Raw genomic sequence first — 17,107 nt, 5'->3', positions numbered from 1 at the left:
GAACTTCAGGTCTTTTGCAGAACACGTGAAAGTTTCTGAGCTTATATTATGCAGAACACGGTTGTAATTATCTCGCTCACCCTCAGCTGTGTGATCACATGATACAAATTCACAGACAAACTTAATCTTCCCAGAAGTTAAACTACTCTCTGGCACCCGTAAGTAGACGCTACCCCTTTACATTCGTCGTCGAGTGCATACCGTGTGACCTAAAACCAAGAGTCACATTATTTAAACCTGCAGTGTGGATTTTTTTTTGTCTCCCCCTTGTGGCGGTGAGTGTAATTACACAAACACTGTTGATGTGCTCATGTCACCGTGCTCCATCTCCATCATAATGCTTGCTCCACTCTTCAGCTCCAGCAAAACAGCCGCCGCTGGTTAAAATGCTTCACTGTCACTAACACACGGATTTCCCGAGCTGCGATAGGCTTAATCAGCATTGTGTGAACTCATTTGGGCTTGAACGCTTCGTATACAGGAGGCGACGAGCCCACATTTTGCACGCTTGAAGACAAACGAACTGCCTTCCCTGTGGTTTGATCTCCTGTGTCTGATTCTTCAAGGTCTGTGTTTCACACTCTGTGGCATGTGATGTGAAATAGTGATGGCTGCCACGGGAGTAACAACAATGAGCTTACATTCCTGCACCTTAAAGGCAACCTTTTAGCAGAGCGCTCTGCGTTGCTGTGGTGCATCCATCTGTCTATAATTGTCTGTGAGTGTTTTCTTTTTTTTTTAACCAAATGTGTGGGTTTTTTTATCCGTGTTGTGTATCAGGGAGAGATAGTTAAGTGCAGGCCTTGGGCACAATGTGTTTCTCTGATGGCTAATACAGTAATACAGCCCACACACTGGAGTGTTTGATAAGAGAGAGCAATGGAGCGCTTTAGACAGGGATTGTTGTTTCAATTTCATTTAAATTGCATGTGATTCAGCAGCAATTTCTCACCACTTGAGTGTCACTTAGATAATAGCATTATATCTGCAGATTTGGGGTGTTTTGCTGCCAGGCGATGGAGTGAGAAATGGACAGAAACAGATCAGAGCAAAGCAGGAGTGAAGGTCTGCTGTGGTGTGCCTGTGTACACCAGCGAACTCCCACCCACTCATTTTACATCAAAAAAGGCATTTCCACAGCATGAAGCCCGGGCTATTGATTTAACAATATAAATGTTTGATAATTCATATAAATATTCTACAACTCCAGCAGGAGCCAGCGCTGACTTGCTGACAAGGAAATTGAGCTGCACGTTACATAAAGACGGACTCTAATGGAGGTCAACGAAAGCGAAAGCCGCAATTGACGAACGGTGAGGATGACGCAAACTCGTGAACGGACAGGAAGTGTCGACTTGCCGCCGATGCGATTTGAACAGCCGCTGAAGGCAAGCAAACGGAGAATCACGTGGTCGTTCCTGCAGCTCGTGGATGGAAACACTTTAAGCTTGAAACTTTGAGCTTGTTTTTAATACGTTGGCGAAAGTTGGTGTGAATTTTCATTAACTGCTGGTGTGGAAGTATTCTCCAGAGTATGAGGAGATAATTAAAAGACCACCATAGCTCTTCTGTTTAAGCTGATCACCAAACACGGCTGTCCCTGTGAATACAACAGATTTGATCAGTAATTCGTCAGCCAGTTGAGATTCGGCAGCGTTCATTTCACAGGTTTCTGAGTGTAGAACAGGTTTTGAGAGCTCGCGATAGCAGAATCCTGGGTGTAATCTGTATCTCGAGGAAGCGTGAAGAATGGTGCAACTGTATTTCAGAGAGCGACCTTGCCTTCTTTGTTCGTTGTCCTCCAAGTCGTGCATACGTTTTGCTGGATTTTGTATCCTTTGCATGCAAACTCCAGCCGAGAGCAGAGCAAACTCGACTGGATTTGACTTGGAAGTGAAACAGCGTCCTGTCAAACCTTGAGAAAAGTACATCCCAGTGTGTTCTGTGATGTTTTTCATCTACCTGAGGCTCAAATGAGGCGACATCCTTTTGAAACCTGTTAGTAAGAGCTATCTCATCCTCTCAAGTACTTGAAAACTTACAAAACAACCAGAAAAAAAGCAGACTGCATACTGAGGACCCAACAACCGGGATCAGAAATTTGTTCTGCGCTCATATTCTGACCTCGCGCACTGTGTAATCTTGGCCTGCAGAGTGATAACAGCTTGGGTTTGTTTGGTGCTCGCTCAATACTTTTGTTATTAATAAACAGCCATATTTATGCAAATTAACTTCTCCTGTGTCCACACATACCATCCGACATTTGCTGCCCTTTTAATTCTTCACTTTTGGGGCTTCCTGGTGGAGGGGAGCCATGTTCGGGTGCGTGAAGAGGAACTGAAAATACGTTATTTATTAGAAATACAGCTTTTCCTCATCAGTAAACCAACTTTTCCAACAGTTGTAACAGCTGCTGATTCAAATTTCTGGCATTTCGGGGCTTTTGTCTGCCTTGACTCATGGACACAGGTGGATGGAAGCAAGCAGGCATCATGCTGCTCATCTCTATTTGTATGTGGCTGTTCTTTTGTTTTTCGCCTCGTGCAGCTTCGTGGCCTCCCAACAGATAAAAGCAACATAGAATTTGTGTAAAAAGTGAGTGCAATCTGCTTCAAAATGATTAAAATAAACATCTCATCGTTCCAAAGGCACTTTCATGTAGCAGTGGGTGTTTTCACATGTCAATAAATCAATCAAATCAATGTGTATCTATCCTGTGATTAAGCCTCCGCTTCCAAACCCTGCGTAACTAGCTGCATTATAACCTGGCAAAACAAGTTCTGCACAAAGTGAAGCTAGCATGCAAACACATGCTACAAAGATGGAGTCTGTGCAGCAGGTAATAAGCCGCTCTCCGCCCTGCCTACGTAACGCGCCGCATCAGTGCACCACCTGTTTCTTGCCTGTACAGTCACACATGCACGAATGACCATCGCCTGCCGACGCAACATTCACACCAAGTTCACATGAAGCGAACATGCAAACTTACTCACCTGGAGAGATTATTACCACCAGTCTTGCCGCCATTCCATCTTCTCCTCCCTCCTACTCTTTAACCAATCAGGCTTCTTTTCCCTGCAGCAAATCCTGCCCTCCTCCTCCCCTCACCTGGGTGGCATTTTTCATGCAGCACCACGACTCATTGTTTATCGAAAAGGCAGTCGGTTATCGACCACGAACATCAATGGCAAACATCGGCCGTGTAAACCTTGATAACACCACAGCACATCAAATGAGCTTTCAACACACACGCGCGTTCACGCACAAGGAGGGAGGAAGGAATCGCTTCAGTTCACATGCTTTGTGTGTGTGTGTGTGTGTGTCTCCAGCTGTGAGGGAAGGCCCGTGTCGTTTTCTGTTTCTTTCCCTCCTCCCTCCATCTGTTTCTCCGTGCCGTCATTGTGTAATCCAACTGTTTTCTCACCCCACCTCTACAGCATCATCCCCATTCTCCCTTTCTTTCCCACCTCGTCCTTCCCTCTGTCCTCCCTGCCACCTTTCCCAATCTCCACCTCTCTCTCCCTCCATCATCTCCCCTCCGTTTCTCCTTTGTTTTAATTTTTCTTCCCTTCTCCCCTTTCTGATTCTTTCCCCTCCCTCCTTCCTCGCTGTGTGTTTGTGATACATAACTTTCTCCATCTTCTGTCTGTGACCACTCTCTCTCCCTCTCACACACACACACAAACTGTCCTACCTCACCTATCTATCCATCCATCCATCCGTCCATCCATCATCACAGATTCTCTCCCTTTTAAGACTGTGTAAGCTTGGAACAGACCACCACCTGCTGGCAAAAAGAGGAACTGCAGCCAGTCCGAACGTGATCTGAGATGCAGTCTAACACTCGATCGAACAGCAGCTCTCCCACTCGCCTTCATTTTCTCACTGTAATATCGAGCTATGCATTTAGTTTCATTTGTTTACCAGCATCTGAATCTCCTGCAGCCACCTCAATGTAATGGCAGTTCATGGAATTTCATTTTGGAAGCTCACAGAATGCAAAAAAAAGCACTCAAAAACAACTTAGCTTTGCAGAAACAGTGTAATTTAAAGTGAAAATGCACACGCCTCTCGGTTCAGTTTTTATAACGGCCATATCTCTGCGAGAGAGATTGATTTGGGCCGATCGGAGGCTTTATTGTTTTGTTTTTGCATCGTGTTTTGCATCCAGATGTTTCTCCCTCTGGTCCCTCCAGGCTAATGGCTCTCTGGTCTGAAAATAGGCAGTAAAGGATGAGGATGATATCACTTTCGGCAGATGAAACAATTTTGTCACAGTAAACAAAAAAGTGTGCTCTTGATTGATGCAAATGTGTTTTTAAATGTATTAAACAGCATCTTGGTGTGTTCTAAGAGCTGTAATTAAGGGGAGGCTCAAACTACTGTATGTACAGCAGTAACATAACAGTTTTTTTTGCAGCAGCTTCATTGTTTGGGTAGGTGTTCATACAAATCAGCTAAATGTATGTAATAAAGCTAAATTAGTGGAAAATCATAGTGGTAATTATCCTTTTATCATGTGTGTATCAAATGCAGTGGAGTGCTTTTAGTTCAGCGGTAGTGATGAAACACAATTTCATAATAAAGGACCAGAAACCCTGTGAAAATGAGTCCACCCTCCCTTTGTTGTGTCCTCTGAAATCCCTGTTAGAGCCTCTGATTGTGCAGGAGCATCCACAGCGGCTGTTGTGCGCCGTGCACAGCTGCTGCCAGCCGCCTGTTTCTTCCTCTTCTTTTAAATAAAAGCACTGCTGTAATGAGAGGCTTTTACAGTCAATTTAGATGCCTCACCACCCTCCGGAAATCATAACCAGCTCTTAATTGAAAGGAGATGTCGAGGTCAGCGTGAGACTCAGCTGATGCGACGTCGCATTGCAAAGATTTATGGCATTCGTGTGGTTTTTTTTGTGTACAATGGGGAGCTTTGTGCTGCTTTCAGTTTACAAGGACTCGCACTGAATTCCTTACTCGTATGTGACTGTGCTTCAGTGTTACAGCACAATAACACACACACCGAACAGAAGGCCGACTTTTGATTACCTGCGTCTGCATTACACTCCTCTGGGGATTCCTTGTCGTGATGCATTTTACACATATTCCATTAAATTATTGATATTCCATTTTCCATTGTGTGTGTTTGTTTACATATTGTGTTCAGCTGCAGTTAATAATGAAATACTGCTGACTCACGCAGCCACGCAGTATTTCCTCTCTCACAGACTTCAGCAGCGAAACACATAAAAATTACAAATATTGCAAGTGAGCAACATTAAATTTCCCAGAAGCAGCCGCATGAAATTCAAATGAATTGGTGATAAAACCCCCTCCCTTCTCTCTCTTCTTCTTCTCTGTGTCTTTTACCCACAACAGAAGAGAAGAGGCAGATCACTCCGGGCCCATCGACAGGCGCCGTCATCGGCGGTATCCTCGGAGCCCTCGCCTTCATCGGCATCATCGTCGGCATCATCTTCTTCATCCGCAAGCGCCAAGAGGACGGAGAGTAAGTCTTCATTAGCGATCCTGCATCTACTTCATCATTTATTAAACCTGCTGAGCAAAATTAATCTCCTCCTCTGGCACTAAGGCTTATTAAAACATATTACATGTCAGGAGGGGCCCCAGCAGAGGTACCTCAGCCACAAATCCTGACCTGAAGTTTATAACGTGAGACCTCCTGCAGATTTTATTCCCAAAATACTCAGCCTTCTGCCCCCCCCATTCACCCCTGCAGCTGTAAATAGGAATTTAGTAAACATTCCCAGTTTTAATTCCACTTTAAGAGGTGATTTTCACAACTGAGACTTCCTGGGGAACTACAGGGTGCACAGTAAATGAACAGTCATTGTGTCCTGCCTGTGTAGTCAGAGAGGTTAATTAGATTCTCACTTACTGTATGTTGCAAACATGTGCAGCCAATTACAGTTAAGGTCATGACGATTACCAGAGTTACAAGAGACCGGAAATGATGACTGCAATGTTCAGCGGCAAAGCATATATGGACTATATAAATGGCCAGAGAATGATTCATAAGCTAGTCTCATAATATTCCTTGAAAAGACCTCTGACCTCTTTTTTTAAAAATACATTCCTTAAAGGACTAGTGTGAAAGATTTGGGGGGCTATATTGGCAGAATATGGCAGAATGTTTATAAGTATGTTTTCATTTGCGTATAACCACCCGAAACTAAGAATATTTGTGTTTAATTACCTTAGAATGAGTTCTTTACATCTACAGAGGGAGCGGGTCCTTCTCCACGGACTCCATTATGTTTCTACAATAGCCCAGAATGGACAAACTAAACACTGACTAAATCCTGCACAGTGGTCCAGCATCGCTAGCCTGCGTGGTGCCCATTTTGCCCATTCAGTCATTGCACACCTTGTTTGGACATTCTGCAGACAGCTGCTTTGAAAAAAATATTGCAGTTTCATTACTTGTTATGGCTACTTTATAACTGGGAAATCTGAACATGTTCATTTGGACTGTTTCTGTCTACCTGATAAATTTAAAGTTAGAATCCTGAAGATTTTCATTGAAAGGTCAGTTTGTAGAATATGACGGGATCTATCACCTAAATCACCTAAAAAAGTAAGAATAGTTGTGTTTTCACTACCTTAGAATGACCTCTGTATATCTACAGAGGGAGCAGCTCCTCCTCCAGCCATGTTGCACCACCATGTTCCTACAGTAGGCCAGAATGGACAAAGCAAACACTGACTAAATCCTGCACAGTAGTCCAGCATCACTAGCCTGCGTCGTGCCCATTGTGGGTGATGCTGTAGAGGTCACAGTGCAGGTATAACATGCTGTATAAGCTACAGTGAGAGCAATATTAAGCAGAACTTGTCAAACATGAGCTGTAAATTAAAATCTTAATCTTAAAATGAACAGCATATCTATTATTAATCTGAACACCTACATATTTGTCCAAAATGGGTTTTCCCAGGCATTTTCCAACTTATCTGTCAACTTCAACAGTGCCACAGAGGCCTGTTTTAGCTTGTGTCACATGTAGGCTGCTGTATGGCAGGTTGTGTCTGAACTGAACCCTGTAGGGAGCCGTTTCCAGCATATAAGATACAAGATTTAAAAAAAAAAAAAGTATGCTGCCTTCACAACTCCAGCAGACAGATAAAGTTATTCACTGGTTAAAGATTTAAAGAGGTTAAAGATGGTGAAACAGATGGCAGTTTAGGATCAGGCCTAGGTGGAGATCAGACCAGAACTAAAAGGAGAGCAGATATTGAACTGAACTGTCAGAAGTGTTGGATTTAGTGCCATCAGCTGAATACCCCGCGCCCTCCACTCCCGCACAGTGGCCACTATAAACACCTAAAGCCTCTCTCTAGAGTCAGTGTAGACTCTTCAGGATTCTAACTTTAAATTTATCAGGTAGACAGAAACAGTCCAAATGAACGTTGTTCCGATTTCCCAGTTATAAAGTAGCCATAACAAGTAATAAACCTACAATATTTTTCTCAAAGCAGCAGTCTGCAGAATGTCCAAACAAGGTGTTCAATGACTGATGCATCACCGTGCATCAAACCGTCTGCGTCCTCCTACAGAAAAAGCCTCACAGGAGCAGAGACCAGGCGTTTGTGTCTGTGTGGATTTCCGTTTGTTCCTCGTGCTCTCATCTGTTCCTCGCCAGGGGACGTGTGGGCCGAGGATGCCGCTGTGTGTGGAGGTTAATGCTATTATCTGATGGACCTCTGAAGCGTATTTGCTGCTGAGTTTATTAAAATCATTTTTATCAGTATTTTGCAGCGGGACGGTTCCCGGGACAGTAAAAAGTACTAATGAGGTGATAGTTAGTGATCCATCTGCATGAAAACTCAGAGGAAAAACAGAAGCATGTGTCTCCTCCCACGAGCATCTTTGATGTAGCTCGAGATCGCAAACGTCATTTTAGCACAACCTCTGCAAACATGAACCAAACGGAAGAATCCTTCCAGCTCTCTGCTTGTCTCCATCACATGTGACTATTAGTTCTTTAAAGAGGGTCGGCTAAATGGAAAATCTCATAATAAAGCTCATCAAGGACATATTTACACATGCATAATCTTCTTGTGCAAGGTAACAAGCGACGTATGTATCTGTCAGCATCAATACTGAGGCAAAGGAGAAGTGTTCCCATTCTTTATTCTTAATATAGATTCCTCCACTAGCACAAATACGAGTCCAGAGATTGGACTGCTCCTGACTCCCAGAGCAAAAGGAGTCAGAAGCAGATGCATTGCCAAGCAGGCTGTCACATACAGGGAACATATCTTGGCAACTGGTGCACGGCGGTCACAATAAGCACAGGAACAGAAAAGAAAATGAAAAAACAAGTATAGCAAAAGTCAAGAATCCTAAATGTCAAATAGAAAATTAAAATAGAAAATATGAAAACTAGCTGAAAATAAAATGAAAAACACATCTGTTTTTAAGTGTGTGTTTAAGATGTGCAAAATAATGACCAAGCAATGCAAAACTCACCACTGCAATTTGAAAATGTGCCTTTTTTCAAAAGTAACTGCTCGATATTGCATTAAAAGATGTGCTAATAGAATCTCAGTGGACGAACCACACAAAGGGACGTCTTCAGAGATCGATGCCTCAAGACTTTCTATGTGTGTGCACTCTCAGTCGCACAGCGTGTTGCTTTATTTAATCCGAAGAAATCCGATGTCTTAATGAAGCAGCGATCAGTCCTCCATTATCTTTGTCTTGTCTCTGATTAGGGGTCCCCCCAAGCACAAGCCCCCTCCCCCCGTGAAGGCAGGCAGCTCGACAGAGATGGTGAGTGGTCGACATGGCTTCAGATCAATCTTTATTGTCACCGTGATTATATTCGGCACACACATACAAACACACACACACACACAGGGTCCATTTGGGCAGTCATAATGGAGCTAATGGCTATTGATCGGAGATCTGAGTTGGCTTATGTGTCGAAATAATTAGCTTGGTTTGTAAAGAGCTCCATTAGAGCGCTCCTCTCCTCCCCCCTCCTACCCTCTCCACTTGTTTTAGTCCATCATTCTTTCACATTTTGTTGTGCTTGTACCACATGATGTGCAATTTTATGCTTATATATATGAAAGCCTGTAAATGCCCAGGCTGAAATGGGGTCACAGGGTTCAGCAGTGGAACATCTGGTCTTTGAGGGCAAGTTTCCATCGAGTTACAAGTTTTTACAAGCAAACGGCAAGTCAGCAGCAGGTCTTTCAGGAGTATTGATAGTTCAGGATACCAGCGTTCACTTCCTGACTCATGTTTGTGGTCATGTTTAAACAAGTTGTGTCTCAAGTCACTTGAGACTGAAACATAACCAGAAATCTGTTAATCAAAGCTGTAAAAAGGTATTTAAATCACAGGAGAAGTAAAATCAATCAGACAATCAACCAGACGTTTCAACCCTTAACTCTAAAGTCAAATCAGAGTTAAAGAGTCAGATCTACAGCTCTGTTATCCTCTGAAGCTACTTTTATTTAAAAAATCAATTGCTATTACCACTGACTGGGTCTTTATTTTCACAGCTCAGTTCTACCAGTTATCATAACATTATACTCACCAACGACCTCGAAACCCTACAGGTCGTCAACAGACACACTTGAGACTGTGTGAAGCGTCTTGAAGCTGTGATGGATGTTTACAGCAGGCAGTTTGGGTACGATGTTGCCCTTCACCTCCATGTTCCCTATCAAATGACTCTGACCGTCCTGTGCGACTGTCCGACTGCTCATTTTTCTTGCCCCAGCTGACCTACTTTTATCAGAGTAATCACATTCCCAGATCTCAGCCATTACTTCAGTGAGCGCAGTGTTATAAAAACCATGACCCGAGCCACGGAAATAAAACTGTAGCAACAGTATGATATGGAAACTTTAAAGCCAGACAGCATGACGGGATCATTTGCCGAGATGTCTGCTCCTTACAGACATCATCATGTTTATCTCTGACGTCTTAAAATGAAGTTTAACATGAATGTATTGATTTAATGTCAGTTACACAGCCAGTTAAAGTTTGACCGGACGAAATGAGGCTGTAGCAACAAATACCAAATGTCTGCTATTGCTTGTGAGGAGCGGGTAATTTCTTCTCAGTCTCTCTTTATGACTCGAGCCTGCAGCTCTGTTATAAATAAAAGCCTGTTTTTTATGCGTCGTCTCGAGCTCCTGTCGTCTCGGCTGTGTTGTATTCTGCTTTGTTCCCTTCCCTGTGTTGATGTGGTTTCTGTTCATGCAGCTGAACAAGCCATCAGAGCCTCCCACGGCCACAGAGACAGCACCTCTCAGCCCGGGAGAGGTTTACTACGAGCCCACAGGGGGAGAGCCTGTCACGGTAACTAACGCACACCGACACAAAACCATGTTTTTACTCGCTGACACATGAGCCGCGCTCAGTCACAGTGGGCGCCATACCTGTGTGGACAGGTGCACTCTGTGCTGCAGGGACGCCACAGTGGTTCTACTTTGTACCAATCAATCAAATGATATTAATAGTACACTACAACTGTATGAATACTAAAAGTGTAAATCTAACTTAAATTTTGATTGCGGTGCAGCACCCCTTGTTAGCAAAATGACCAAAATGCATCCCCCTTGTTACCCTGCCATCCCCCCTCTCCATCCTCCTGTGGCAGATAGGTTGTTTAGTTGAATATGTTAGTCTAGTCATTGATCCTTTATCTGACTGAGATTTGTGCAAGTTAGACTCTACGACCCTCTATGACTCTATGACCGTGTCTCTGAAATATCAGCAGCCTGACTCTGTATTGATAAATCCACGGCGCTGAAGGAAGGGTCGGGTTTGTAATTGTGCCTTTTTGTCTAAATCCTGCCCTTTTGTCAGTTTCGTCTTGGATCTATAATATTCACTTAACTATATAATATAAATGTTCAATTTAAACTATATTGTAGCCTATAGAGTGGTGATCAAAGTGAAAAGTATGAATATGTAGGCACAGAAGAGTGAGAAGATCATAGAGACACACTGCTGCCTGTAATATTCCAATAATATTTCTTTGATCATTCAGACAGAGACATGATTTCAGATATATTTTTTAGCATAGGGTTAAAGGATAGAGAGATAACATAACACAAGTTGGGTTAGGATTTGGGCCATCCTCCTGTTAAAAATTAACAAATCCCTTACTGTCAACATCCCATAATTTAAAGTTTTAATAGTGTCACGCTAGGTGAGTTGAACGCCCCTAAACATGTCAGACGTGCGTTGAATCTTGCAGAACCTGGATGATGAGACCACCGGAGCCCTGAACGGCGGTGCCCCCCCAGTCCTGGACGACTCAGCCAAATACGACAACGTCAACGAACTCAAAGACCACGCCGGCGACGGCCACCACGGCAACGACTTGGATCCACCCAATCGCGAGCCGCCAACTGCCAACATCTCTCGCGGCGAGAGCTTCGTGTCTCCCGCCATGTATGTGTAGCTTTGGCAACCGTGGCACCACATCGCGGGCGTATGGGCAAGTTCCAGGTCACCTAAATTTGCATGGAAAGCGAAGGGGAGCACACTAGAAATCAGATTTATTACACATGAAACTTTTTTAAAAAATTTTAGTTTTAACCAACATATCTGTCTGTTTATTTTTCTTTAGCGGGCACAATGAGGTGGTGTTAAGGGTTTTTTATTTTTTCACATTTCCCTCATGAAAAACCCGTTTTTAGCAGTGTTTTGATTTCCGGTGAAGATGCAATAGGATTTTAGAAAGGGATTCAAACTTTTCTTTCTTTTAATCATCATTATATTTCAAATATCTGGTAAAGAAAATCAAAATAAGGTGCAAAATGTCAAACTTTAAACAATTTAAGTTGCACACACACAGTGGTTCATGACATCTGACAAGCCATTGAAATCATGTGCATTGCACATGATGAGGCGAGCTTTTACAGCATGTTAATTACATGGAGAGGCGTCGCAATGTAGGTGAACTGGAACACTCCCGTGAGCTAATTAACACACAGCGCTCTGCTCGTGTGATGCTTGCAAATTTTCACCAAAAAAAAAAAACCACACAGCGAGATGAACAGCATTTTCAGTGGATTCAGTCTGAATTATTATATGCAACATTTTGTGCCATGAACATACAACGTCCCCATCACAAATTAGTGTTATATGTGGAGCTGCCAGTCCTGGGCTCTTCTGTTTACAGCGGCGGAAAGTGATTTGAACATCTTTTCCTCTTTAAGTGAGGATAAAACAACGGGCTCCTGTTGCAGCCTTGTACTACAGAGAAAGTAGAAACACCATCTTTGGAATCCTTTCAAAGTACTCCTTCTCCTACAGTTGGTTGCTTGGTTTGGTTTGAATCACGTTCAGCTGAATTTGGTCCCAGGAATTCTAAATCCTGATCATCCGGCTGTTCCGGCAGTTCGATTAATCACCCGAGATGGTTAAAAGTATTTCAGTTATTTATCGACTCCTATAATAACTCTAAAAAACAGCCTTCCCCACTCTTGCCAGGGCAGCCCAAGACACATTCCACTTTATTATGCTGTCAAAGGGCCTCATCCGTCCCCGGGCCGTCAGAGCGCCGAGCTGCTCGTTAGCCCTAACGAGAGCGGAAGTGACATCATTACCTGGGAACATTACATGAGATTCAATGGTTCGTATTTGCTGCTGTTGATGGCAGGAGTAGGAAAGGCTGTGTGAGAAGCTCGGTTTACAGCGAAGCACACACACACATCACAGGGTTCTTACATGTGCACGCACACACACACACACACACACACACAAGAAACACCAATGTTTGTATTCAGTCCTCGCCTTAATAGATCACACTATTAAGTTGTTGAAAACATGATCAGGAATGTATTGTCAGGGTGTGAAAATGTTCGGCGTGTATTAGAAAAATACTGCCATTCCAGCCATTTTTAACCGATTAAAATGGTCACACGCTCGGATACGTGCAGAACATTTTACATATGGACGAAATATGCATTTAGCATTTTAGCCAAATGTCCAGTTGAAAGCAAACGAACAAACAAACAAAAAAAAATCTATGCCTGGCTGAAACAAAAATTGGTCTTCGTCGATGTCAGATGGTACCAAATGATGAACAGTGTAAATAGTATTGATAATATTGATGAATAATATATTGTTGGTGAAATGTGTACACATTAAAAACAAACAAGTGTCGGTGTTATCAGTGCCTCTGTACAGGGGATGGAAGCTTGTTAAATGTCAAATTGAGCGATTAAAAAAAAACGTGTATATTACTATTTTGCTTTTCACGGGTACTTTGAGGTGTCACTTAATACTAAAATGTTTTATTTGAATATATTAAAAAAAACAAAATGGTGTGGATTTTACTCCTTGTTCATAATACTCTGCATGGCATGATCGGTGGCTTGTTGAAACACTTTCCCAAGGCTGTTTGCAGAATAATCTCCTTCATTTGTAAAAACACTTGAATGTCAGAAAAGGGAAGCTGTTTTTGTTTGTTTTTTTATCGCCGTCTCAATGCATCTGCCACAGTCGCGCACACCACGAGCACAAGTCCAATTTAAGTTGAGAGAGCGGGATTTTTCCGTCGTGTGACGGCTCAGCGGGCCGCCTGTTTTTTGTCTTTAGCGCCGATCCAAAAATGCAGTCAGCATGGAGTCGCCGTCTCTCTCGGCCTCAGAGTGCAGCACACACAGAGATGCAATCTTTCCTCTCCTCTCTAATCTCGAGCCCTCACTTGAGACCTCGAGGCGCACGAATCTTCCTGAGTTGTAACGCTGACAGTCGGACGGAGGGCTGTGGCGGACCGCCGGTTAAACTCACCCACAGGAGCATCGTCAGGCAGTGGATGTTCTGCAGACTTGTAAACAGCTGGTGAACTGGTAGAAAAGTTGATAGAGCTGGCAGGTTTAAACCAGAGAGACGCATAAATGGAGATAAGATAAATAGGAAGGGAATGTTGGAGGACTGAAAAGATTACAACGAGAAAACAGAAGTTTCTCATCGTGGCACCAAATGAAGAGTTGTTCTTTATGTGACGTACGACAATCATCTGTTAATATTTAACCCTCGCTTGCTTTGTGGAGAAGCTTTTATTTTTCTTTCCATATGTGCTGTGGTTCCACAAGTGTACCACTTTTTGAATTTAACACATGAAAAGTCACAACTTTACACACTTTATTTGATTTGTCATAACATAACTAGGTCATGACGTGGAAATTGGTTAGTTTAGGTGCAACGTTTGGTTCCCACCTATAATGTTCACCAGACTGCAGCGTGAGTTCGTTACAGACGCAGGATAATTTGGGACGGTGTTAGCGTTTCCTGCTTTTTGTGTCTCAGATGCTTATTTTGATTAAAGGGAACATCGCTGCGTGGACCTGTGGGATAGAAGCTCTTCCCTTGTTTTGCGAGAAGAGTCGGCCCACCGCGACAAGCGTGCGGCTTTCCAGCTCGCAGTGTCAGACAATCACGTACGGTGTGTTTAATAGCGCTGCCACAGAACAAAAGCTGCCATAAAGCTGAATTAAATCTAATGGTTTTGCCCTTTTGTCTGGAAATTAATTTCCTAAAATGAATGAACATTTAGTTTTCTGTGGATTAATGTGTTTGCCAGCAGGCCGCTGTTGATAGATGGAGCGAAAGGGAAAAGACAATCACTGGGACACATTATATCAGACACCAATGACTCAGCAAGCGTTCAGTATTGAATTTCAGCTCCGCCGTCTCATTTTGGGATCATTGAGTTTAACCCAAATCCTTACGTTTAATAGAGTTGCTTCATTCAGAGGCGTCTTGAATTCTTGACACCGCCAGGAACACAGTCATGAAACTGCCTCCTAAAACAGAAATTGCAAAGAATTATTAGCTCAAACTCAGTTTTACGGGCTGTATTTGCCCAAAAGCGCGAGTCAGCACTCGTAAGATTGCGACGTGGGAGAACTGCAGTGATTTTAAACGGATTAGCTGGTAGATCCAAACTCCGGGTCCGTCCCTTTGCTGAAAGCTGCAGCGTTGCACTTCGGCCAAGGTGCTTTCCTCCGTCTCCCCGCTGCCACCTGTTACGGGTTTGATGCCAGAAATACAAGCTGTAAATGTCTGCGATACCGCCGTTCGGTCTGAATCTTTGTTTTCGCCCCCCCCTCCGTTCTCTCTCATTCATCCATTGTCATCACAGCTTTTCATCACGGAGCCAGACGTGCCTTCTTTATGTTATTTTTAGCTTTTCGATCCTCACACTTCCCGCCTGACAGCATAAGGGACGATGAAAGGGGGAAACACACAAACACAGGTTTGACATTGATGGTGGCAACGCTAAAAAAAGAAATCACACTGGAGATGTAATCTTTTTTTTGTGAGTGTTTATCAGTTTTCTCTCACTCATTCTGTTTGTCACAGATCGATTATCATTTTGTATGCTTTTTGGGAAACCTATTGTACATGTTTTACAGATCATTGTCTTGTCGAATAAAATGTAAACCAAAAGGAAAGGCGGTGTCGGTGGTTGTTAACTCCTGACAGCTTCCCCGGATCAAGAGTGAAGCAGCAGAACAGCTCGCCGGAGACCTGGTGAGTCCAGACATCTTGCTCATAAGCACATTTAGCTTCAGCTAATCTTAAACAGGGAATCCCTGGATCCTTAAAAAGCTGAGGTCTTAAATTAGTAGGAGGTCTTAAATTAGATTTTTTTAATTTACAGGCATAAAATGTCATGAAAAGTGCAGCTAAAATGAGTTAACTGGTTACAGAACTTATGTTTCATACATAGTCTCCGTTCAATACTGATGCCTCTATATGACCTACGTAACAAACAAGACTACCAACGACAACACCGACTGTTTATATATAGTTAAGTAAAGCAAAGAGAAGAGGAAATGCATGAAGATCTTTACATCTGGTGCCACTCAAGGGAAAGTGGTGCTCATGGGAAACGCAGTCTTCTGTGAAAACATTCCCGCTTTTGTCCACAGGGGCCGCCAAAATCAACCGGAAATGAAAGTTCCTTGTCGCTGCTTTAAAAAGTCTCGTTTTTTAATTCTGAAAGGCCTGAAATTTCGAGACGATGCCAGGAATGATGAGACGTCACGTCGACTCACAGGATTTAGCGTTACGCAAGAAAGCATAAAACCTTTGTTGGTCTGCACAGGATCTATCTTCTTACCTGCCGTAGTATCGATGTTTGGCCCAGTTCTGCTCAGTCCACTGCCTGCTGTCGCAATTTTACCTGCAGGCAACACGATTCAGGGAAGAAAGCAATCATTTCGCAGTGATGCTGAGCTAAAGGGGTCAGGACAGAGGTGAGGCCTTCTCACCTCTGATGAAACCATCCATCTTTGCTTTGAGCAGACAGACTTTTTAAACTGGTAACAGCTTCAGCAAGTGTTTCCTACAAGTTATTAAATTAAAACAGACAAAAGTTTAATAAGATTATGTTCAGAACTGCTGATGCGAAAACGGCTAAATAAGTTTGAAACAAAGTAATGAGGAAAACAGATGTAATTACTGATGTATGAGACAGAGGAAAGCTGTGTGTGTGTGTGTTACAGACGCTGCTGTGCAGTGACCTCTGTCATGATTATCATCTTAATGTTTTGTCATGATGCAACCTTATTTACTGACCTTGTCGTGAGAGAAACGCTGTGTTGCTAATTTCAGAGCGGATTGTTAAAGCTGTCCTCGTGGGTGAGACACAGTCACGTCGTTTGGGTGTAGTTGTTTGTGCGATATGAGCCCGTGGTTCTCTTTCTTTTCTTTACGCTGGATGCTTTTGATGAAAGGATGCAGCAGAAGAGTGTCGACTTTTAGGCAGCCCATGTGCTGTGGTGCCTTATTGCAGGCGAGCTGACAGAAAGTCCGACAATTAGTGAAATTTGATTCAGCTCTCAGGTCTGTGTGTCAAGTCGGTCGCTGGACCCAGAGGAACTAGCCTAGCTTAGCACAAAGACTGAAAGCAGGGGGGACCAGCTAGCATGGTTCTGTTCACTAACCAGCAACTCTAAATCTCATTGGTGTCCTTGTTGGGCTCCTTGTTGGCTTCCTTGTTGGCTTCCTTATTGGCTTCCTTGTTGGTTTCCTTGTTGGCTTCCTTGTTAGCTTCCTTATTGGCTTCCTTGTTGGCTTCCTTGTTAGCTTCCTTATTGGCTTCCTTGT

General features: G+C 43.3%; 1 protein-coding gene across 1 annotated transcript in view; it reads left to right on the top strand.

The window, feature by feature from the left end:
• Positions 1-12,059, top strand: part of pvrl2l (PVR cell adhesion molecule related 2 like) — a 258,989-nt gene extending 246,930 nt beyond the window's left edge. The window contains exons 7-10 of the mRNA XM_041954821.1: positions 5,371-5,500; positions 8,728-8,785; positions 10,235-10,330; positions 11,235-12,059. Of these exons, the coding sequence (XP_041810755.1) occupies positions 5,371-5,500; positions 8,728-8,785; positions 10,235-10,330; positions 11,235-11,441 (491 nt within the window). The 3' untranslated portion in view covers positions 11,442-12,059. The remainder of the gene's footprint in view (positions 1-5,370; positions 5,501-8,727; positions 8,786-10,234; positions 10,331-11,234) is intronic.
• The last annotated feature ends 5,048 nt before the right edge of the window (positions 12,060-17,107 follow it).

Source organism: Chelmon rostratus, chromosome 16 (genome assembly GCF_017976325.1).
Source record: "Chelmon rostratus isolate fCheRos1 chromosome 16, fCheRos1.pri, whole genome shotgun sequence".
In the NCBI taxonomy this organism is placed as follows: domain Eukaryota; kingdom Metazoa; phylum Chordata; class Actinopteri; order Chaetodontiformes; family Chaetodontidae; genus Chelmon; species Chelmon rostratus.
This window is presented reverse-complemented; position numbering and strand designations above follow the sequence as displayed.